The sequence below is a fragment of the Chiloscyllium punctatum genome, unplaced genomic scaffold (assembly GCF_047496795.1).
Source record: "Chiloscyllium punctatum isolate Juve2018m unplaced genomic scaffold, sChiPun1.3 scaffold_54, whole genome shotgun sequence".
NCBI lineage: Eukaryota > Metazoa > Chordata > Chondrichthyes > Orectolobiformes > Hemiscylliidae > Chiloscyllium > Chiloscyllium punctatum.
Window position 1 is genome coordinate 10369341 of NW_027309789.1, and position 26087 is coordinate 10395427.

The 26087-nt window shown below is 42.7% G+C and overlaps 1 protein-coding gene across 1 annotated transcript in view; it reads right to left on the bottom strand.

Moving 5' to 3' along the window:
- LOC140471388 (pancreatic secretory granule membrane major glycoprotein GP2-like) overlaps positions 1 to 12007 on the bottom strand; it is a 64664-nt gene extending 52657 nt beyond the window's left edge. The window contains exons 1-2 of the mRNA XM_072567409.1: positions 11949 to 12007; positions 1509 to 1558 (exon numbers count right to left, since the gene is read on the bottom strand). Coding sequence (XP_072423510.1) covers positions 1509 to 1542 — 34 coding nt within the window. The 5' untranslated portion in view covers positions 1543 to 1558; positions 11949 to 12007. The remainder of the gene's footprint in view (positions 1 to 1508; positions 1559 to 11948) is intronic.
- Positions 12008 to 26087: the final 14080 nt, after the last annotated feature.

A 26087-nucleotide genomic window follows, 5' to 3' on the forward strand; every position in this document is an offset into this window, starting at 1 on the left:
CGAATTAAGGATCATATAAATGCTGCATCGTGTGTACACTAGAGCAACATGAATCCGACTCGGTACAGTATCAATTAAAATAGGGATGAAAAGGTTCCAAACTGAATTTGGTGACTTGCTCCATTCACTAGTCAGCAGATGGCTTTAGTGGCATATTCTAACTGTTGTTACCACTCTCATTTGGTATGAACTGTGGGGAGAAAATCAGTCACTTCAGCTTCTACTGATTCCCGATATTCCCCATTTGAAAAAAAAAGTCTGGTTAATCAGTCCAATATATGTAAATGATATAGAAGATGGTATCAGCAATAACATTAGCAAATTTGCTGATGACACAAAGCTAGGTGGTAGGGTGAAATGTGATGAGGATGTTAGGGGATTACAGGGTGACCTGGACAAGTTAGGTGAGTGGGCAGATGCATGGCAGATGCAGTTTAATGTGGATAAATGTCTGGTTATCCACTTTGGTGGCAAGAACAGGAAGGCAGATTACTACCTCAATGGTATCAAATTAGGTAAAGGGGCTGTTCAGAGAGATCTGGGTGTTCTTGTCCACCAGTCAATGAAGGCAAGCATGCAGGTACAGCAGGTAGTGAAGAAGGCTAATAGCATGCTGGCCTTCATAACAAGAGGGATTGAGTATAGAAGCAAAGAGGTGCTTCTGCAGCTGTACAGGGCCCTGGTGAGACCACACCTGGAGTACTGTGTACAGTTCTGGTCTCCAAATTTGAGGAAAGACATTCTGGCTATTGAGGGAGTGCAGCGTAGGTTCACGAGGTCAATTCCTGGAATGGCAGGATTGCCTTACACGGAAAGACTGAAGCGACTGGGCTTGTATACCCTTGAGTTTAGAAGACTGAGAGGGGATCTGATTGAAGCGTATAGGCTTATGAAAGGACTGGACACTCTGGCAGGAGGGAACATATTTCCGTTGATGGGGGAGTGCCGAACCAGAGGACACAACTTAAAAATACGGGGTAGACCATTTAGGACAGAGATGAGGAGAAACTACTTCACCCAGAGAGTGGTGGCTGTGTGGAATGCTCTGCCCCAGAGGGCAGTGGAGGCCCAGTCTCTGGATTCTTTTAAGAAAGAATTGGATAGAGCTCTTAAAGATAGTGGAGTCAAGGGGTATGGAGATAAGGCTGGAACAGGATACTGATTAGGAATGATCAGCCATGATCATATTGAATGGCGGTGCAGGCTCGAAGGGCAGAATGGCCTACTCCTGCATCTATTGTCTATTGTCTATTGTCTATTGTCTATTGAATGATCTCACCATTGGGAACAAGGAAGTCGATTTAACAAAGACCTACCATTCAACTTAGTTTTAAAATTTCCCTTTATGTTCTGTAGTTCCTGCAGAAATGGCATTATTCTTTTCAACACGCAAATCGCAGGAATATCCATGAGGTCACGGATGAATGTTACCAGGTGAGCTGTTGCTCCCATTTAATTTAAATTTAAATAAACCACATTGAAGTTTGACTATTATGCAAATGACTTACTCAGCAAACCGAGGATCAGCAGCAGTGTCCTCATCTCAATATGTGATATTCTAGAAAGTGAAACAGAAAATTTATGTTAGAGAAAGGGAGTTCAAGCAAAAATAGGAGGAAATGTATCTTGGTGGGGGTAGCGGGGTGGGGGGGGATGGGGGGGAATTAAACTGCAGAGAATTTACTTTGACAGCTGTTGACGTCTGTCAGTGTGACACAGAGACACAATAGTTAGCACTGCTGCCTCACAGTGCTCGGGTCAATTCTACTGTTGGACAAATTCCTGTGTGGAGTTTGTACATTTTCCCCTTGTCTGCGAGGTTTACTCTGGATCCTCTGGTTTTCTCCTACAGTTCAAAGATGTGCAAAGTAGGGGAATTACTTATGCGAAATTGCACATACTATATAGGGATATGCAGGTTAGGTGGGTTAGTTATGGGTAACGCGGGCTCAGAGGAATATGGTCGGGGTGAGGGTGTGGGTGAGATGCTCTTTGGACAGTCTCTATGGACTCAATGGGCCGAATGGACTTCTTTTACACTGTTAGGGTTCTCTATTTCTATGATCTCGCCCCAACACTTGGACCCTTACAGACAAATTTAACTTTGCCCCTTTCATTCAAGAATTCACCCATCTACACAATGTAATCTACACAATGTCCTCACTGGGAACCCAGCGGACGGAGGGTTATCTGTCTCCTGCACTGCAATATTTGTCACTGTTGACGCTGGAAACACTGAAAAGTGTTTGGATCGCCTTTCATAACACTGAAGGCGATGAGCATCAATTGAGAAACTGGGCTGAGTGTAGCCATTAGCTTCTTTTTTTTCTGTTCTGTAGGATTGCTTCTGTTCAGGAGTCAATCAAAACGATGACAGACATTTGTTCATCTTTTTTCATCACTCATGACCTCCACTGCTCTGGAGACAACGACATTTTCCTTGGTGGTTCCATCAGGCAAAAAGGAATTGATACAATGAAGATGTCGTGTTTTCATAACAGATTGGTCTAAGAAAATATCGCAAGATTTTCCCATGAACTCTTCATGCTGGATATTAAAACCATTCTCTATTTTTTTTTGTTTTCGAAATCATGTGTAGATTAAAGATCTCCATGACCACTCCTTTTGTATTATCCCAAGCATCCACAAATTTGCTTCGTATGTCACCAGCCACAATGAGCTTATTGATCAAGAAGCTGCCAGCCGCAGCTAAATACTCCATTACTTTGCCTACTATTTTACCTCTTCAGAGGGACAGATCAAAATCTCCCTTGCTCACTCACTCACCCAGACCCGAAGCAATCTCTCTCCATTATTGGATCCCACTATCTCTCGTTTGACTTGAAATTTAGAATCCACTTTCAATAAGACATCGAAAGACAGAAGGAGCTACGTCTGTTTTTCTCACTGAGAACCCAATGGATATTTAACATTCATGTTCATCCCTCAATTTGGGATCCAGACGGATTAACATCAACTCTGTGTTTCATTCTTCAAATGGGCCCAAGTGAATGGACTACAATTGAATTGTTTACACTGGTTTTAAACTTGAAATGTCTACAGTGACCTATGTAGGACTGCCTACGAAATGACACATGGAATAATTCTGGTAAACTGTGCCATTTTAATTGAATAATCCACAGAACCAAATTAAGAAATATTTACTTCTGCATTTTTTCATGTTTTTTTATTGCAAACGGCATTGTTTTGATGGCATTGTTTAACATATCCTAGAATGATTAGTCTGTCATGAAGGGTGCTGTGTAATTAACCTTGGCCGATATACTGACCATTCACCCATGCCCCTGTAAACATCTGGGATAACATGAAGTTGACCATAGATCTTGGCAGGTTTTATGTGAATGCTATAAGGTTAAAGATGCGGTATAGTGAGGCAATATGAGACATTATCGACTTTTGGAGGGGAAGTGGAAGAAAATACTTGATGAAGTGAACTGTGATGACAGTTTAAACCAAAATCAGAGATTGCTGTTGCTCTAAAGGTCATGTAAGCATCTGTGGAGGAATAATCAGTTTCTGTTTGAGCTCTCGAAACCCTTCATCATGAAACCAGAAATGTTCAATCTGTTTCTCTCTCCTCAGATCACGCCAGACCTGCTGAGTTCGTAACAGCGTTTTGTTTCTTTTTCAGATTGCCAACATTGGAAGTTGGGCAGGTCTCACTTTCCAGAAAGGAAGCATCTGTTCGTTTTCGCTCATCAGGTGGAATAACAAGATGACAGCATTTTACGATGAGAGGCAGACATTTATGGGCATTTGGGGGGTGGGGAGGTTGGGGGGTTGGCGAAGTCAAAAGAAAATCCATGCAAATTGTAGTGGTGGTCGGGATTGCTTTGTCAACAAGAAAGTTGGAGGGAGCGAACGTCGAATCGTTGACAGAATACTTGGATGTACAGTTGTGCCTTACTGTTCAAGGTTATGGGCCGAGGACGTGAATTTGACATGACCAGAGCATTTTAATGGTTCAGAGTCAATAGGTTGAAAGTGTCTCTTATATATGAGAGGATTCTGTGAAGTAGACAATTGGTGGATTACCCTGAGAGTCAACAAACCACGGGTGGATTGAAGGATTGAAAAGAAGAGTCCTTCTTGGCGAGGCCAGCCGTTGTGGGAAAGGAAGCTCCTCTGCTTGGATCAGTCTGCATCACAAATCAGCCGATCCACCAGTTGAGCTACAAAAGGCCATTTGGTTTGAATATCACATGGAAGTCAATGGTACACCACAGACATTGAGAGGTAATATCAACATCACAAAGCCCTCCGCCACACAGAATCCAACACGAACAATTCCAATACTTCCACAGAATGTGACACGTGTACTGACATCACTTGGCATCGCTAAGGTGCATCTAAATACTTCTTCGCAATATGTTTCCAAAGTCATGAGAGTTTTGGCTTCCCACTGCAAATTCTGTGGGAAGCTCTCTCCTCACACATTCTTGAGATCTCCTGCCCCGATCTTACATCTATGTTCTAGCCATTTCAGCGACCCCCTCCATCAAGCTGAAAGGTTCTTTGGCGAGTTTTGAGAAGATTTTTAGCTCAGGTTTAGGTTCTGGATATAGGTTTGCTCGCTGAGCTGGAACATTCATTTTCAGACGTTTCATCGCTGTACGAGGTAACACCTTTAGTGAAGCCCAGAATGAAGCACTGGTTGTGTAGCCTTCTATTTATATGTTTGAGTTTCCTCGGGTCGGTGATGTCTTTTCCTGTGGTGACATCATTTCCTACAGTGATGTCATATCCTGTTTTCTTTCTCAGGCGAATGTTAGATGGGGTCCAAGTCAATGTGTGTGTTGATAGAGTTCCGGTCGAATGCTTCGAGGTATTCTCGTGCATGTCTCTGTTTGGCTTGTCCTTGGGGGGAATTCATACTGGCATTGACGGGAAAACTACAGAAGAAATCATCCCAACATCCACAAATGAAGCTGCATTAGAACACTCTTTCAATGATCCGTCACACACTGCAGCGCAGAGGATATAGGCAGAATAGAGGAAGATCACTGAAACAGTGCATTTAAAAAGAACAGGTACCCAATGAACACTGTCCGCCCAATTACTGAGCAACAAACCCAAAACAAGCAGACAAAACACTCCAGAAACCCTAGCCACTCTCTCCTACATCAAAGACACCTCAGAAATTACTGACAGACAACTTAAACCTCTTGGCATCATGATAGTCCACAAACCCACCAACACACTAAAACAGTTTCTAGTGAACTTGAAGGACCCTCTCCGAACAATAAGCAAAACTAATGTTATTTACAATATACCTTGCAAGAACGGCAACAAACACTGCATTGGAGAACAGGCAGAACACTAGTCACCTGGATACATGAACATCATCTCGCCACAAAATTAAGTTACCCTCTCACTAGTATCCTTACAGAGGTATGGAATTGAGGGTGATTTAGCAGTTTGGATTAGAAATTAGCTTTCTGAAAGAAGACAGCGAGTGGTGGTTGATGAAAAATATTCAGCCTCGTGTCCAATTATTAGCGGTGTGCCGCAAGGATCTGTTCTCGGACCACTGCTGTTTGTCATTTTTAGAAATGACTTAGACTCAAGCGTAGGTGGATGGATTAGTAAGTTTGCAGACGACACTAAAGTCGGTGGAGTAGTGGACAGTTTTGGAGAATGTTACAGGTTGCAGGGGGACTTTGGATAAACTGCAGCATTGGGCTGAGAGGTGGTAAATGGAGTTCAATGCAGCTAAATGTGAGGTGATGCACTTTGGGAAGAATAACAGGATGGCAGAGTACTGGGTCAATGGAAAGATTCTCGGTAGTGTGGATGCGCAGAGGGATCTTGGAGTCCATCTACATAAATCACTGAAAGTTGCCACCCAGGAGGATAGTGCCATTAAGAATGCATAAGGTGTGTTAGATTTCGGTGGTAGAGGGATTGAGTTCTGGAGCTGCAATATTATGCTGCAACTATACAAAACGCTGGTGTGGACACACTTGGAATATTGTGTACAGGTCTGGTCCCCTGAAAATTTTGGGAAGGACGCGGAAAGAGTGAAATAGGTGCAGAGGAGATTTACCAGGGTGTTGCCTGGTCTGGAGGGAGAGTCCTCTGAGGAACAGCTGAGAGACTTGAGTCTGTTCTCATTGGAAAGAAGAAGGCTAAGAGGGGATTTGATAGAGACATACAAGATGATCAGAGGATTAGATAGGGTAGACAGTGAAAGACTTTCTTCTATGATAATGATGTCAGCTTGTACGAGGTGGCATAACGACAATCTGAGGGGTGATAGATTTAAGACAGATGTCACAGGCAGGTCCTTTACTCAGAGAGTGTGGAAGGGCATGGAATGTCCTACCTGCTAATGCAGTCAACTCAGCCACATTCGGGAGATTTAAACAATCCTTAGATAAGAATATGGATGATTTTGGGAGAGAGTCGGGGAAGGGCTGAGAATAGTTCACAGGTCGGTGCAGCCTCGAGGGCTGAAGGGCCTGTTCTGCGTTGTGTTGTTCTATGTTCTATGTATGGATGAGGAAGGGCACCACTTCGACTGGGGCAACACGTCCAACCTTGGACAAGCCAAACAGAGACATACACGAGCAATCCTACAAGCATGGCATTCCAACCAGAAATCTACTCACAAAAACATTGACTTGGATCCATCTACCGCTCCCTGAGAAAAAGAACAGGAAATGACAGCACCACAGGAAAGGATGACACCACAGGAAATGACATCATCAGCCCTAGGAAACTCACACATATAAATGGAGAGCGGGCTACACACCAGAGCTTCGTTTGGAGGATGAATAGACAATAGACAATAGGTGCAGGAGTAGGCCATTCTGCCCCTCAACCCTGCACCACCATTCAATATGATCATGGCTGATCATCCTTAATCAGTTCCTGTCTTATCTCCATACCCCTTGATTCCGCTATCCTTGCGAGCTCTATCCAAATCATTCTTAAACGAATCCAGATATGGGCCTCCACTGCTTTCTGAGGTAGCGCATTCCACACACCCACCACACTCTGGGTGAAGAAGTTTCTCTTCATCTCTGTCCTAAATGGCCTATCCCGTACGTTTACCTGTGTCCTCTGGTTCGGGACTCAGCCATCAACGGAAACATGTTTCCTGCCTCCAGAGTGTCCAATCCTTTTTTTAATCTTATATGTCTCAATCAGTCTTCTAAACTCAAGGGTATGCAAGCCCAGTCGCTCAATCTTTCAACATAAGATAGTCCCGCCATTCCAGGAATTGACCTCATGAACCTACGCTGCACTCCCTCAATAGCTAGAAAGTCTTTCCTCAAATTTGGAGACCAGAACTGCACACAATATTCCAGGTGTGGTCTCACCAGGGCCCTGTACAGCTGCAGGAGAACCTCTTTGTTTCTATACTCAATCCCTCTTGTTATGAAGGCCAGCATGCTATTAGCCTTCTTCACTACCTGCTGTTCCTGCATGCTTACCTTCATTGACTGGTGTACAAGAACACCCAAATCTCTCTGTACTGTCGCTTTACCTAAATTGATTCCATTGTGGTAGCAATCTGCCTTCCTGTTCTTGCCACCAAAGTCAATAACCACACATTTATCCACATTAAACTGCATCTGCCATGCATCTGCCCACTCAACTAACCTGTCCAGGTCACTGTGTAATCTCCTAACATCCTCCTTGCATTACACCCTGCCACCCAGCTTTGTATCATCATCAAATTTGCTAATGTTACTATTAATAACATCTGCTATCTCATTAATATATATTGTAAAAAGCTGCGGTCCCAGCACTGATCCTTGTGGTACCCCACTGGTCACTGCCTGCCATTCTAAAATGGAGACGTTCATCACTGCTCTTTGTTTCCTGTCAGCCAACCAATTTTCAATCCAAGTTAGTACTTTGCGCGCAATACCATGCGCCCTAATTTTGCTCACTAAACTTCTATGTGGGACGGTATCAAAGGCTTTCTGACAGTCCAGATACACTGCATCCACTGGATCTCCCTCGTCCGTCTTCAGAGTTACATCCTCAAAAAATTCCAGATGATTAGTCAAGCATGATTTCCCCTTCATAAATCCATTGCTGACTCTGACCTATCCTGTTACTGCTATCCAGATGTGTCGCAGGCAACGTTACCTGGTATGGTGACGAAACATCTGAAAATGAACCTTCCAGTTCAGCGAACAAACTTAAATCTGGAAACGTTCTTTGCTGTCTACTTTGTCTGTTCAAGCTTTCTTCATCACTGAAAATTTGCAGTCAAATAATATCCTGGTCAATCTCCTCTGCACCCACTGCTGGGCAATTATGTCCATCCTAGAATGTGCGGCTTCCTTAACTACATGCAACTGTCTGGGTGCAGCACAAACAATGTGACAACAGCTGCTTAACTTGGAGAATTGTCCTGTCTTCAGGGTCTGTCTTGGAGTCAGAGATTTTCCTACTTTCAGTCTCTTCATTAATTTCAGTACCTGCATTGCTTGCAGGTTATCTCTCAATCTTAGGGCCTGTATTCGTCTATGCTGACTGTACTGTTGGGATCGTTTTTCATCGAGAGGGTGGTGGGAACCTGGAACTCACTGTATCAAAGGCTGGGAGAAGCAGAAATCCTCATAACCTTGAAGAAATAGTCAGGTGTCGACTTCAGACTACAGGGCACACAAGACGTCGAAATCGGTTCGAATAGTACGTTGCATGGCATGGTGCAGTAAGCCAAAGGATTTTAATTTTCTCTGTTGTTAACATCAAATGCTGTATGACTCTGCCTGTATTAATTTGTGGTCCCTATTAGTTTTAGGAATGTTGCTCCAATATTCAACCCTTCCTCAGTCACTGCATCCTCCACCTGCCAGCCACCACATCCCACTACCATCAGTCTTGTAACCCTTCTGCCCTCAGTCTATAATTTCGATTTCCATCAATCACTCCATCCCACTCCCGTCAGTCACAATATCTAATTCCCATCAGAAGCTAAATTCCATCCCCTCAGTCAATAATCAGTATTGCCCTCAGTGACTGCATCCCACTCACTATGTTCCATTCCCCTCACTCATAAATCCAACCCCATCTCAGTAATTCCCTCCCACTACTTTCAATCACCGTGACTTATTTGCCTCAGTCACCACATGCCACTCCATTCAGTCAGTGCACCCCAGTATCCTCATTCAGTTCAACCCATTCAGCTCAGTAACTGCATCCGATTCCCTAAAGTCAGACTATCCCATTCCCCTCAGTCACTACTTCACATTCCACTCAGTCAATAGAGCCCCTTCCACTCAGTTACTGTATCACACACAAGTCAGTGATTTCTTAATCCCACATGTCCCGCCCATGTCCTTCTCCACCTTGTTGTAGTATCTACTCTTCCTCGGAACACATTCGGGCTGCCACACTACTGGAACCACTCTCGCAGACAGAGTGTGAATAACAGTGAAAACAGAAACACGACTGGTACCGATTTCATTGGAGTGAAAAGGTCACAATGTGTTTCTGACATTTAGTACCTTCTTCACAGATGAGCATTAACGGTTTGTGAAACATTAAGTTCTGTTGGTCATGCAAAACCTGTTAATCAAACTATGGGTGATTTATGAATAATTCTCCCTTCTGTTGCATCTTTTGTGCCACCCCCAGACTACCATGTGCTGTTCTGGACACCGTATATTACAGGAGGGATATAACTGTCCTGCAGAGTGTGCACAGGACATTGACCAGAATATTCAATGTGACAGAAGGGAGCCAGCTTCAGCATAAACATAAGTGAATGAGGGAAGCTTTCAATCTTGGTTTCTATGATCATCTCACTGAAGTTCTGATCAGGCATGACGGGCTGAGTGTCCTAACTCTTTTGATAGAACATTTATAAAGACTGGAGAATTTAGTACGCTTATCAGTGTGGTAAGCAGCGTTCAGAGGAAAATCTGCAGACCAGTTCAGAATCATCTCGATGCTTTCCTGAGAGGACAGTCAGAAAGTGTTTCCATTGAAACAATTAACACTGTGCACGTAGGTACATTTTCACCTGAAGTTGAACAGAAACGACAGTGAAACGAGGACAATTTGGTGAATTAGGCGAGTTGCACCTTTTGATAATCATCATGAATATGCAGGGTGGAATCACCTTCCTGACTGCTGTTGTCACTCTGTAAATTACTGTAATTTGTCAGATAGGAGCCTCCCTCACTTTGACCTGCCTCCACTGATTCCAACAGTTTTAGCTTCCAGAATTTTAAAAAAGTAGCCTGTTTCAGACCTTTGTCAGTCCAAAGTTTATCATTTGGGAAAAGGAGACCGGTCTGTCACAGGTCTGTCATTCACTTTATTTAAAACTCAATCTCGCTTTGTAACTTTTCATTTTATGTATTCTTTAAAATGGAGTCGATCTTTTTGGCCAGGTTATACCAGTGTTGGCAACCCCCATATGGTCTCAAATGACAGTCACTAGCAAGTTTTCTTTTCCGACCATAGTGATTTTTAAAAGTCTCATAAATTTTGAATGTTATGAAAATGACTTCATAGGAAACGGAGAAACACCAACAGAGAACCATCCTCATGCACAATATTGGAGAAAGTGAAAAACAGAATTTAGTTTTGAGGAAACAAATTTTAGCGGAAATCCAAGTGAAATGTAATGCGCAGAGAGGGCACTTGATTAAAGAGGATTTCATCTTACACTGGGAATGCTCTGTCTCTCTCACTCACTGGAAACACAACCGACAGATTTACTTACATCCTTGCACTCAGAAACCTTCCCAGAAAATGGAATGTACTTGCACGTTCATAGTGGGAACGTTATCTCTCTCCTGCACTGCGACCATTTAAAAAAAGCTTGTGTTGGGAATCAAGACAAATGTTTAAAACACTTCAATTGCGTGGGCATTTCAAGTATTGCAATCTTCAAGTCTATAGGCCCACTGCAGGAAATTGGGTCGAGTGTTGCGATTACTGTGTTTTTGGTTGTGTTATAACTGTGCAGGATTAAATTAGACATCCTTATGAAATATTTGCTATTCTTTTTTCAACGTCTATCACCTTCTCTGTGTCTACATTACAGTCAACTCCTCCAATGAAGAATAATGCATTACTCAGTAGCTCCAGAAAGCAATAAAAAATGAATCAAAAAACAAAAATGTCAGGTTTGCTGGACAAACGAGTCTGAGAAAAATCTCAGAACTTTAAAACATAGGTTTCTGAAAAGGATCAGATTTCTTTTCTCGAAATAATTTGGAGATTCAGGATATTGATGATCGTTGCCTTTGTATTGTCACACACACCCAACATTTCATTTGGTGTTTAAAGTAACACATGCTACTTATTGTTCTAGAGTTTGTACAGCACAAATAATAGGCCATTCTTTCCCCATACAGACTTCCTCTCCACAGACAGAGACTGAGATTTCCCTCACTCACTCACTCACTCCAACCTGAAGTGCCAGCATGATCTTTACAATCCGTCATCACTGTGGCCACAAAATGCAGCATGGGACCAACCAATTTCTCTCTTTCCGTCCCCACAAGATTGACATCGACCTCCCAACTTCAAATGGCGCGTTGAGAGGCAGAGGGCAATTCAACTCTTTCTGTCAATGACAACTCAATTGACTTGACCTCTATGTTTCTCGTTCACTGTGAAACAGATCGAGTCATATCCGGCTCTTTCCTTGTCAGAGACCCAAACCAAACACTCTGCATTAATTATAAACGCCATTTCCCACGGGTAAACCTTTGAGCCCAACAATTATTTTTCCACATGAACAATCCCCAAACACCCAACCATTAAATCCTATGCATTCCTGGGACAGGAATTCTCTTCTTCACCTCCACTTCCAGGCCTGATGTTTTGAAACGCTGTCAACATTAGAAACAAAATGTCCATGAGAGGAGCATTGCATCGGTAGAATAATCACCAAGTCAGTCATTGATGAGCTTCCTTCGATTATTAGTTCACACTGGGCTGCTTACCAGAGTCTCCAAAGGTGATGCTGCTGTTGAGATACAGCGGGTTATATGTTCACCTCATTCACCTTCACTCAGGCAGAATCTCTTGATATTACGAATGGCACATTCAGCACTACCCGCTGTGTTACACATACAATGACAATGGTTATTTATGCTATTTATAAACGCCAAAGATTTACATTAATGTACGTTCCTGAGTTTGCATTGGAAGAATTTACATACCCGAAACAAAGAAGCATCTCATTAGTTTGTTTTTTAGTCTCAGAACAGTCTTCCATAGTGAAGGATGGTAACTGAGATTAGCTTCAGAATAAGGGACAGTAATAGCCTGAGAAGAGATATGGGCGGGTTTGATTTGCAGGATAGAAATTTGGAACACAGAATATAATGGGACAAAATGTGATATTATCTCAATTTAAATGCACATTGGACAGAATGGGAATATGGAAATGAAAACAGTGCTATGATAAAGCAAAATAAACATTCAGCCAGGTTTCGATTTGGAATGCAAGAGCTGAAACAATATGTGACCAGGTCCGTGAAAATCTCATCAAGTTCACGACATACCCCCATCCATGATTAATACTTTCTTAAATACTAATTCGGAGTTACGAAAGCTTCCAACTGTATCGGGATGTGAACGATTTTAATGAGGGGGACAAAATTTGATTTTAGTTGAATTTCCAATTGAACGACTTGGCTGGAGTTTTGCAATCTACTGAGACTCCAGAGCTGAGGAATGGTCAGCACTGCATGAGCGATGCATTTATTGGACTGTTTCTCGTTTATCTGGTAGCTTTGGAAGAGGATCATACAGCACAGGATTTGTAGCAAAAGAATTCATAGGATTTATGACCGTCTGGAAGAGCGTGGCTTGATTAAATGCAGTCAACATGGCTTTGGGAGGGGCAGGTCATGCCTCACACACCTTATTGAGTTCTTTGAGGATGTGACTAGAAAAGTTGATGAGGGTCGAGCTGTGGATGTGGTGTATATGGACTTCAGCAAGGCATTTGATAAGGTTCCCCATGGTAGGCTCTTTCAGAAGGTCAGGAGGAATGGGATATGGGGGAACGTAGCTGTCTGGATACGGAATTGGCTGGCCAACAGAAGACAGCGAGTGGTAGTAGAAGGAAAATATTCTGCCTGGAAGTCGGTGGTGAGTGGTGTTCCAGAGGGCTCTGTCCTTGGGCCTCTACTGTTTGTAATTTTTATTAATGACTTGAATGAGGGGATTGAAGGATGGGTCAGCAAGCTTGCAGATGACACAAAGGTTGGAGGTGTCGTTGACAGTATAGAGGGCTGTTGTAGGCTGCAGCGGGACATTGACAGGATGCAGAGATGGGCTGAGGGTTGGCAGATGGAGTTCAACCTGGATAAATGCGAGGTGATGCATTTTGGAAGGTCGAATTAGAAAGCTGAGTACAGGATTAAGGATAGGATTCTTGGTAGTGTGGAGGAACAGAGGGATCTTGGGGTGCAGGTACATAGATCGCTTAAAATGGCCACCCAAGTGGACAGGGTTGTTAAGAAAGCATATGGAGTTTTGGCTTTCATTAACAGGGGGATTGTGTTTCAGAGTCGTGAGATCTTCTTGCAGCTCTATAAAACCTTGGTTAGACCGCACTTGGAATACTGCGTCCAGTTCTGGTCGCCCTATTATAGGAAAGATGTGGATGCTTTGGAGAGGGTTCAGAGGAGGTTTACCAGGATGCTGCCTGGACTGGAGGGCTTATCTTATAAGGAGAGATTGACTGAGCTCGGACTTTTTTCATTGGAGCAAAGGGGGAGAAGAGGGGACCTAATTGCGGTATACAAGATAATGAGAGGCATAGATAGAGTCGATAGCCAGAGACTATTTCCCAGGGCAGAAATGACTAACACGGGGGGTCATAGTTTTAAGCTGGTTGGAGGAAGGTATAGAGGGGATGTCAGAGGCGGGTTCTTTACACAGAGAGTTGTGAGAGCATGGAATGCGTTGCCAGCAGCAGTTGTGGAGGCTGGGTCATTGGGGACATTTAAGAGACTCCTCGACATACATATGGTCACTGAAATTTGAGGGTGCATACATGAGGATCAGTGGTCAGCACAACATCGTGGGCTGAAGGGCCTGTTCTGTGCTGTACTGTTCTGTGTTCTATCTTCTATGTCCTAATACAGTGTTATGTAACTGAAATGATACATTGAACAAAGATAGGTTGCTGCACAGTCATTCATCTTTTATTTGTTTTTGCAGCCTGGAACACATTATCGACGAGGATCAGCACCTCACCAAGACCGTCCCTGTGCCTCCACTTCTCGACTTTTAGCACCTGCTGCACCAAAACCATTGTTTACAGCCAACCGACCAGCCTTCAAGACAGAATCGACCACAACACCGTCCCAACCCTGTCATGGCAAGCACTGCAAGATGTGTCAGAAGGTCACATCTGAATACCAGCATCACATGTGAGGAAACCGCACCCCCTCCCACCCCATGTACGAGGTATGCACTCACCGGACTCGGCCAACATTGCTTATTTCGTACGCTACTAGCATGGATGGCCCAAAGCATGGTACATTGGCGAGACCAAACAGACGTGTGACAACTGCTGAAGAGATACTGCACAACAACCGCCATACAGGGGTGTTCCCTCCCAGTCAGGGAATGCTTCAGCAGACAGGGACATTCCGTTTCGGATATTCGGGTGACCATCTTCCAAGGTGGACTTTGGGATATGTACCAACGCAGGGTGGCCGAGCAGAGGCTGACAGCAAAGTTTGATACCGATGAAGGCAGCCTCAACGTGGACCTTGGGTTCATGTCACACTACACCCTGCACTCTCTCTCACACACACACAAACAAGCACACATACACACAAACCCCTACATACACACACAATCACGCAGACGAGCTGTCAGACATATGCTCTCTCTCATAAACACAAACACATACACGTCTCACACTTAACCCCACGTGCACACCCTCTCATAGGCTGTACTCCATCACACACTCACACACGCACACAATCACACACGCACACACTCACACACACACGCACACTCACACACACGCACACTCACACACACGCACTTTACCCGCACGCAAACACAAACTCTCTCAAGTCACTCACACACCTACACACCAACATGCACACACTCAGAGTCTCCATCTCTCATGGACAGGGACACACATAAAACGTAGATGAGGTGAATTTGCATTTGCAGAATTATACGCGCAGATATTATTCCATTTTGCTCAAAACGGACACATTCCTGTGGACAGTAAATGCAGGCAGTCAATCCATGAAATATTATCGACAATAGACAATAGATGCAGGAGTAGGCCATTCTGCCCTTCGAGCCAGTACTACCATTCATTATGATCATAGCTGATCATCCTCAATCAGTATCCTGTTCCTGCCTAATCCCCATGACCCTTGGTTTCACTGTCCTTGAGAGCTCCACCCAACTCTTTCTTGAAAGTATCCAGACACTTAGCCTCCACTGCCCTCTGGGGCAGAGCATTCCATACACCCACCACTCTCTGAGTGAAGAAGTTTCTCTCAACTTTGTTCTGTGTCCTCTGGTTTGGGACCCACCCATCAGCGGAAACATGCTTCCTGCCTCCAGAGTGACCAATCCTTTAATAATCTTACATGTCTCAATCAGATCCCCTCTCAGTCCTCTTAAGTCAAGGGTTTCCAAGCCCAGTCACTCCAATCTTTCAGCGTAAGATAGTCCCGCCATTCCAGGAATTGACCTCGTGAACCTACGCTGCACTCCCTCAATAGCCAGAATGTCTTTCCTCAAATTTGGAGACCAGAACTGCACACAATATTCCAGGTGTGGTCTCACCAGGGCCCTGTACAGCTGCAGAAGAACCTCTTTGCTTCTATACTCAATCCCTCTTGTTATGAAGGCCAGCATGCTATTAGCCTTCTTCACTACCTGCTGTACCTGCATGCTTACCTTCATTGACTGATGTACAAAAACACCTAGATCTCGTTGTACAAACTCCGCGTGTGGAAATATAATCAGTCTGACTCAAGTTTGGGAGAAAGACAGATTCTAACCTTACATCTTCAATGCATTGTCTGAGCTGAGATGTCACCTTTTTAAAGTAAAAAATCTTAAGTTAACTCGAGACTGTGACTGACTAGAAGTTCTGGGATTTCCATGTTAATGAACTGACACCTGTAACCCATTCTAAAAGATGGAAAACTGAACAGAAATCAAAGTTTGTTCAGTATATCATTTCAGTTACATGACACTGTAATCTTTTGTTGTAAATTCAGTCTCTTATGATCCTCTCCCAAAGATATCTGATGAAGGAACAACTCTCCAAAAGCTATTGCTCTCAGATAAACCTGTCCGACTATAATCTGGTGCTGTGTGATTTTTAACCTCGTCCACCATAATCCAAATCTGGCACCTTCACATCATCTTCACCTGAGGGCGCGTAGGCCAGTCAGAGAAAGAGTATTTCAATAGACCCAATCCTGAAAACTGTCAGAGACCTGAGGTAATGCTTCAAAATCCAGCTCAGGCGACTTGGGGCACAATTTTCTGAATAGGAAGATCCTGCCACCAGAAATGTTCAACTTGATTGGCTAAATCTGGTAAAATGTCCGAACTGGAGTACACAGTTCAATCTGAATATGTTTACCAGCCTCCATGAATTGCATTGCGGTATTAATCTGAAGTCCACCTGTCATTGGGAAGGGGAACATAAAGATAAACTTGGATTTGTTAAAAAAAAAATTGTTCTAAGTATGACTTACACGCATGCAGGAAATGCTCTCCTTATATCCAGGTTTGATTATTGTTCAGAAATTGAAAACTGAAATTACTGTCCACTTCATTGAAAAAGTAAGTTCAGGGTAAAAACAATTATATTGATGCTTCCGCAGGCAGATCTGCACTTGGAATACAAGTCCTGTAACCCCAAATGGTTTCATTACCACAAGTCAGGTCTGCGATATCATACCGCCCACTTCTTTGGATGAGTGAAGCAACAATTAATGTCAGGAAACATTACACACGATAGGATTAGACAGGCCATCAGAGAGACAGGACATCTACCGGGCTATGCATTCTCTCACTCTGCCACTGGTGGAATGACAGCTTGGATTAGCATCAATAGATCGCACAGAAGTAACCACTTATAACTGGATCAGCAAGACTTTTGAACCTGCTTTCTAGAACACCTGGATGAGGAAGGACACCGGAAGCGTGGGAAAACCCACATTCCCCAAAACAAGGCAAAGGCAGTTCCCAATTAAAACATCTTTGACCATTCCTCCACTGTCAAGTGAACAATTTTGGAAACGTCCTTCCGAACAGCACTCTTTCTGTCGGTGAATCAGTCAGGCTCCTTTTGATCAAGAAGGAATCGCTTCTTCATCTATGTCAGCATTGGCTGCCCGTTTCTAACTCAATGTGGCCGTTTCGATGCACTTTCTGGCAACGATATCCGTGGAAAGAGTAACTCATCTCAACCTGAAGTATTTGAACTCTGCGTGAATCTGAAGAGACTGGATGGTCCTAATCTGAATGGAAACCAGAAAATTCCAATAACATCCTATAGGTCATGCAGCAACATCACTAAGGGTGAAGGTTATTTCATTACGATTCACTCATCAGACGTGAATATTGAGGAATGAGCCAACATTAACTTTCAGTCACTGCTTGACCTTCAGAAGGTAATTATTTCAAAATGTCTACATTTCACGTCATTGTTAGGTCTATTAAAAAATTGACTGTCAATAAAATATTTGTAGTCTGGTGTTGATATTAGAACGTTAATATTTTAACAGCGTGATGCCAGAAATTGTAAAACGCGATCAGAATTAAATGTTGACATTCTCAGCTGTTCGTGGTTGTCATTCCAGATGGAAGACACACAAGGAATGTCATGACCAAGACCTTTTTGCAAAAAATCTCCAGCGTGCACTGTTATCAGTGTGGTCACCAACTGCAGAATATTGATTGCATGATGCACAAGAAAAATCATTGTTTCAGGCATCTGCAGAAGAAATGTGCAGTACAAATAAAAATTAAAAGAGAAAATTTTTGCAGGAACTCACTGGTGTAGGAACATTTGTAGAGAGAAAATTACGCTAACGTTTTATGATCAGTCACCGGTATTTTTTGCACGGGAAAACAGCAAACAAGGGAGAGAGATAACTTTCAGGGAATGACGCCCTTGCTCTTTAAAAGGGCACTATCCTTTCAAAGCAGACTGGAGTGCAGAAAGATATACTCCTATTCAGCAATCATAAGGTACAACCGTGAAATGGAGCAGGAGATCACGTGAATAAAGAGGGGAAAGAAATGGCTGACGAATGTGTCTTCACTCTTCCTGTTGTTTGTATTTGGTGGGGATGCTGAAGGATGAGGTATTCAGTGTAATGGTGGTTCAAGTTAAAGCTGCACATAAGAGGACAGCAGTCATTACTCTGCCATTGCTCGGAATAGCAACAAGATATTATGCACACAATACCGAATCAAACCCAGAAAGAATATCACAGATTTAAAAAAGTTAAGCTTACTGTCATAGAATCCCCAGAACCCCCATTGCAGCAAGCACAGTGTCATATCCTTTCATCACCATGTCAAATAGACAATAGACAATAGGTGCAGGAGTAGGCCATTCTGCCCCTCGAGCCTGCACCACCATTCAATATGATCATGGCTGATCATCCTTAATCAGTATCCTGTTCCTGCCTTATCTCCATAACCCTTGATTCCACTAACTTTGAGAGCTCTATCCAATTCTTTCTTAAAAGAATCCAGAGACTGGGCCTCCACTGCCCTCTGGGGCAGAGCATTCCACACACCCACCACTCTCTGGGTGAAGACGTTTCTCCTCATCTCTGTCCTAAAAGGTCTACCCCGTATTTTTAAGCTGTGTCCTCTGGTTTGGCACTCACCCATCATCGGAAACATGTTTCCTGCCTCCAGAGTGTCCAATCCTTTAATTATGTCATATGTCTCAATCAGATCCCCTCTCAGTCTTCTAAACTCAAGGGTATACAAGCCCAGTCGCTTCAGTCTTTCAGTGTAAGGTAATCCCGCCATTCCAGGAATTGACCTCGTGAACCTACGCTGTACTCCCTCAATAGCCAGAATGTCTTTCCTCAAATTTGGAGACCAGAACTGCACACAGTACTCCAGGTGTGGTCTCACCAGGGCCCTGTACAGCTGCAGAAGCACCTCTTTGCTTCTACACTCGATCCCTCTTGTTATGAACGCCAGCATGCTATTAGCCTTCTTCACTACCTGCTGTACCTGCATGCTTGCCTTCATTGACTGGTGTACAAGAACACCCAGATCTCTCTGTACTGCCCCTTTACCTAAATTGATTCCATTTAGGTAATAATCTGCGTTCGTGTTCTTGCCACCAAAGTGGATAACCACACATTTATCCACATTAAACTGCATCTGCCACGCATCTGCCCACTCACCTAACCTGTCCAGGTCACCCTGCAATCTCCTAACATCCTCCTCACATTGCACCCTGCCACCCAGCTTAGTATGATTGAGGCGTGCTGAGAATTAAATAATTGCCACATTTATGCTCCAGAGTGTCCCTCCTTATTGAACTACGAGGCAGAGCATCCTCAGAAAACTTTATTCAGAAAGGAGGAATTCTACTGAGACTTTGATGCAAAAGCTTTCCTTTCAATGTTGAACAAAGACGATACGTCATCTGACTTAGTTCCCTTCAAAATCCTCTGTTGTAATACTGAAGACACAGGGTTGATGTTCACAGCGAATGTGGAACATGGCCACATCAAATTCTCATTGGCTGTTGGAAAGAATCATTTGATCCAGTTATAATAACCTCTGATCCTACAAGAAAATATCCCTCAAGTGCTCATCCATAGATTCCAGCTCAACTGTGCTCATTGACAGTGAGTTGACTATTGTTTCAGTCATATTTCCATAAAGGACATCTATCACAACCAATGCAGATCTTTGTCTGAGAAATTTGTAATGGGAAAAATCCATCAATAACTTCCAAATTAAACTCCGTGAAACTTTAAAATCTGCTCTCAACCTGAATTCTGCATTTGACAGCATACATTTACTGCTGTTCTGGTTGCCTTTTCATCTTTGATCATTCGTTTCATTTTCAGGAACCAAATTGCGAAAAAGAATATTTTTAAAAAGTCAAATCCTGAAAGCATTGCATTCCCTGAATCAAATACAAATCCCTAAACAAGGAGAAGTCTACAAAATTCATCCAACTGCCCAAAAGAATGATTGCCCTGAAACATTTGAGCCACTCTGAAGAATATTCCAGTGAAACTACACAGTCCGCCAAAGGAACACACCCAATCAAGGCAATGCAGTCTCTCAAACTATTTCAGCCTCGTCACCTGGAAATTGGCTCCAGACAAAACGAGTGCAGTTGCTGGAGTTCGTGAAGCAGGGTTACACTCAAGCCATTGACTTATTCTCCTCCTGGTTCTGCCTGGTTTGCTGTTTACTTCCGGCCTTCTGCTTGTCCACCTCGTCACCTGAAACTGCCATGAACGATTTAGAATGAAGGGGTCTGCAAATGTGTTGGAGGACTCTGGGATATATAGGTCAACATGGAAATGGTGACCAAAGTTTGGGGGGTGGAAGTTGTTATGCAATGTATCAATGAATGGTTATGTCAGAAATATCAACTCTCCTGCTTACTCAGATGCTACCCGACCTGCTGTGTGTTATCCAGCACCACCTTTGTACCACTCAGCGTTTTACAAAAATATGTGAGTCACGTCTGCATGAGATCCCAGGATCTCATCAGTATGTGCAGGATATTGGCAATGGTGTCATTGGTTCCCATGATAATCTTGAATTGGAAGTCGGCCACGTGACCTGGTTTGAATCTCGGTTCAACACAGTAGATAAGCCCAGCTTCTGGATTAATAGTTTCGTGTTAATATCACAAGGGAATTGCTTCCCCTCAATTGTCTCCTATCCATTCCAAGGCTCAAAGAGAAACCCGGACTTTGACAGTAACGCTCTGAACATGCACCAGTTATAATCCACAAAGTGCTGTGCACAATCCTCGCCTTCATTCCTTCCACGTTAAAATATCGAACAGAAATGGAAAACTGGACTGACTGTAAACCTCTTGAGAAAGGTCGACAGATATTTCTTTAAACATCAACTCTGCAGATAATGGACTGTTCTGCAACTGGAAAACACCTCCAATGTTCCCAAATTCTGTCAGATTGTCCTCGACTCAAGTGAATAATTCAATGGCGTGTTCCATAATCGCCTGGTTGAAAATCCCTTGGAATAGTTTAATGCCCTTCTTGACACGATTATTACACTGTTTAAATTTAGAGCATGTATATTACTTTGTAAATGGTTATTACTTTTGTGTATCGTTTCCTGATTATTTTTCTGTAACTAATCGCTTAAGTACTGTGTGTGAATGTCTGTGACATATAATGAAATGATCCATGTTCCAGTTGAGCATAGTGCAGCAATTCCTTTCGGATATGAACCAAAATGGGGGGTATCTCTTCATCATGGTTAAAATAGCGAATTAGGACAAAAGACTGGAATCTTATAAACTGCAGAACTTCAACAACTGCTCGGGCTCCAAATAATCGCATGGAATAACCAGTTTCGGAACAAACCCAAGAAAGTGCACAGGGATTAAAAATAATTGTCCTCCCGAGCAAAATAGAGAGTCGAAATTCGGTGAATAAAATTCCCTCAACATTTGCCTGACACCTGGCTGCCTTGGACAACAAGGTTGAGCCGCAGAGGATCTAAGAATTATGGGGAGTAAGCTGTGACTTCAAACAGGTAGTCTTATGCCGAATGGGAGGTGACGTGAGAGAGATAGCCCTTCGCATCCAGGCTGTATCCGAGCAAAAGTGACATCAAAAAACTCCACAAAAGTTGCAATGAATGTGTAGCAGGGCGCAGACTGTCCTCTCGTTGGAGTCACATCTGGGACATCGGGAGATGAGCGTGTTTGTTGAAAGGCAGTCATCTGAGGTTCAGGACATCTCTGCAGGAGTTCCTCGGGTTAGTGTCCTTGGGCCACTCATCGTCAGCTGCTTCACCAATGGCCTTCCCTCCATTGTGCTATGAAGGTGTACTGTGCCTTTAAGAGAGTGAAGGACGAAGCAGACACACAGAGTACTGGGGCATTTACAATGTAGCATTTTGGTCCAGCAGCTAGCACTGGCTGAGTTGGTGTGAGACAAACAGCAACTTCGAATTCGGACCATCAGTTTGAATGATACCCCAAAAATACCAACCTCCAATCAAGTCTGAACTTAGTATACTGACAATATTGAACGCCCAATGAAACCTTCCGATGCTTTGGAGTCCACGTCCGGGAAAAATTGAACAATTGAGGGAGAACTGCCAAGCCACCAGGACGTACAGACTGCCTGAAACACAGCTGTCTTAAAGGTACCATTATTTATCAATGACCTGTGAAATGGAACTTTCCAAGAAGGAAATCTACAGAGGAAGGTGCAAAGGCAAGATTCGACAGCTGCCTGGATTTGAATTGTGAGTTTTCTTTGGTAAATCGTACTTGGGGGGTTTATTGGACTAACATTATAAAAGGGAAAGTAAAAGATAAGTTGGAGGAAGGAGTTGTAAATACTTGTTGGTTAATTATCCTCTGTTATACTCAAATAAATACAGTTGTTCCTTTTTACTTTAAATAGTTCCTGGCCTATTAAAGTTTCACAGAACAGTGCACAGGATAAAGCTTTTCTGGTTTAAACTAATCAAGTGGTTTTACCCAAACTGGAGCAATTATCAGGTCAAATGTGGGAATGTTCACTGATGATGACGCAATGTTTAGCACCATTCAGGCCGCTCTATCTTCTGCAAGGCAAAAAATTAGGAATCCAAAATAAATCTCTCCACCTGCCTGTATATGTGAAACTCCAAAGACTGTCAAGGCATTGGACACTCTCAAGGAGAAAGCAGCGCACTCCCTCCCCCACAGTCGCAGCAATACATACTGTCCACAAGAAATTCACCAAAGCTCCTCAGCCAGAACGTTCCATGACCATATTCATGAAGGGAGATAAGGGCAGCACCGCCATCTTCTACTTCCCACTTCAAACCACTCACACTCCAGACTTGGAAATATAACACCGTTCATTCACGCTCTCGCTGTGTTAAAATCCTGGAATTCCCTCCTTCATAGAATTGGGATCAACCCAGTACAGATGAGATGCAAATGTTCAAAAGAGCAACGAGAGCTGTTCAATCAATGTTGGCCAAACAGAAATACCAACATCTCACAAATGATTAAGACCATGAATTAAGGAGCCTGGACCTTGTTTATTTTGAGGAAGCAAACTGTAGGTTTGAGGATGCTGAAAAAATAATTCACTATTGGAATGAAAGACTCTAAATAATTATCAATGCCCTGTCTCTGTAGACCTGAAGTACGGATTTTTTGACAGCTAAACTCTGGCGGCAACACGACACAGGGATCTATCAATGGACACCAAATGACAGTGTTGGTTAGAACCGTCGCTTTAATCCAGTATAAATCGGGAAATAGATAAGGTCGGTTCTGAGGCTTAACGTGCTCAATTCAGGATTCTTAGCTCAGTTTAAATAGTTGAAGTAATTGTCTCCGCATTTGATTGACTGTGAGGCTTCTTAATAAGGAGCCAAATTACGTGTATTTATATTTTTAAAAACTTCAGTATTTTGCAATCACTAGGATACCAAGGAAGGACATTTTGTTAGTTTTCCTTCAGCCATATATAACGTTTCAATGAGTTATTTTGTCAGATAGTCTGGTGTATTTCCTGCAGTATTGACATAAAATATGCCGATCACGGGTTTGCAGCAGCAATATGATTGAGCATTTTTGTTCCAGACATAACCGGGATTTTAAACTGGAGCATTGGATCTGGGAATCCGCAATGGATATATTTATTTAAACGTCACATGTCACCTCTAATGCTATTTAGTATAATAAACATGGACCTTTGAAAATACGGATAGTATATCTATACAATGCAAAACGTTCATCCAAAAATAATATTAAAAATATGCAAAATCGAGATCAAATGTCCAAGCAAACATCGCAGGAATATCTGCTGAAAACATGTTTTTGCACAGACCGAGGGAACAAAATAATTCTCTGTTGGTAACATTGTGAAATTCCGGGTCAGCTACAAACAGAGTCGGCTAAAATACATTTGTCTTGTCCACTGTTCTCTATTCTTCAAATAATGTGATTTCTTTTCTTCCATAGAGATTTCCCCACGTTCTTTAACTCTTCTCTGAATTTGTTCTGGGTTGCTGCATAAATACATGGGTTCAGGAAACAACTCAACAACTTCAACATACCTCCTGTTTCAGACGCGATGTATTCAGGGTTGCTAAAGTCACCGCGATAGTAATTACCGTGTGTCAGTCTGGTCATGACCAAACTCACTGAATACGTCAACCAAAGCAACACGAAACTACCTGATACCGAGAATAATAAAATTATGGTATTCCTCCGTTTGTCCATTCTTGAATTGCTTTGCCTCTCAGATCTGTGACCTTGGAGTCCAATGCGAGTTCTATTTGCCACGACAACACGGTGGATGGTTAAAGAATTAAACAAGAAAATGAGGAGAAATGGAAGCCAAGCAACCCAGGCGCTGTGGAACCAGACAAAAGTTATCCCAGGAGATGAAGCAAAGAAAGTTACACTTGCCCGGCAGCCCCATTCAATTTGATTAATGATTTGCTCTGGTTCATCGGCAAACAAAACCGGGATGTTCTTTAACAAGATCAGAACTGAGATGATTATTAATATTGTGATTGCAGTTTTTTCAGTGCAATGTTTTGTTTTAAACTTCTGACAGCAGATCACCACAAATCTATCAAATGTGAAGGAAACTGTGAACCAAACAGTCAGATCAAGACCAATGACAGTAAAGTATGCAATGAGCTTGCACACAGATGTGTGGGACAAGAAGGAAAATGGAAAGTGATAACTCAGAATACGATACACTATAATACTATTGACAATAACTATTAGATACGACGTTGCCATGGCCACCAAGTAAGCCGAGATGCATTTGGACAGACCACAGTTTCCTCGTAAGAGAATTAAAATAGTCATCACGTTCGCTCCCAGAGAAACAGAAATGATCGTTTATATTGCAATACATGATTGAAACAGAGGTGAAGGTACTTACTAAAAGGATTTGAACACATTCTGATTGATTTACAATCTACGAAATTTACCCAAACATTTAATATGCTGTTCAAGTCAACATTCTATGTGGTATTGTTGGACTGTCTGAAGATCAACAAATATATTTTCAGAGGACACTTACGCTGAATTATTATTGTTAAACTACTAATGCTTCCAGAAAAAAAGCTACAGGAAAAATTGTCCTGACACGAATTTTATATTGTTCTTGTAACACTGAGATAAAGCACATGTGGCATTAACAATGAAAAATTTAAAATCAATTAAACACAAACTGTTTGAATGCTTTACCTGGAAGACTAACAACTGCGAGAAGCGGATAGTAAATCTCTTTCAAGAGCATGATCGGTGGTTTTGCCATTTCTGAGAATGAATTACCTCAGCAGAGGCTGAAGATCTGTGACTGGTGTGTGGCCAAGGGATGGAAAGGTAATGTGCCTTTATACATGCATCAGACCTCTAGAGATGCAATTACCTCAAATCATCACTGATTCTACTCACAATCACCTGTGAAACTAAAACAAACTTTACTTTTACATAATATCCGAAATAGAATTTGATCTGCACCTGGTATTGTTGACTTCACTTCCATTACCTTCTCTGTTCATTGGATTCTAATGTCATGTACTTTCCCTCATTCCTGAATTTAGACCGTTTTCCTTTGAGTGAAATGATCTTGCCCCATGAATTGGTGTCTCAGTCCTTTCATCGTTAATCCCGTTATTGACTGAGCTCATCTCTGACCAATTGCTAATTATTACATCAGTGATGCACACGATAGCTCATCACAGTCTAAACGTTGTCCAGTTTCTGAAACTGAATCCTCAGTCGTGATTCATGGGCAAGGGAATTCTAATCAATTGATTGCTCTCTTGGAGATTCGCTGTTTTCCACATCCCATTCAATGAATCCGGTCATCTTTCTCTTGCCTTTAAGAATGTCATCCTCC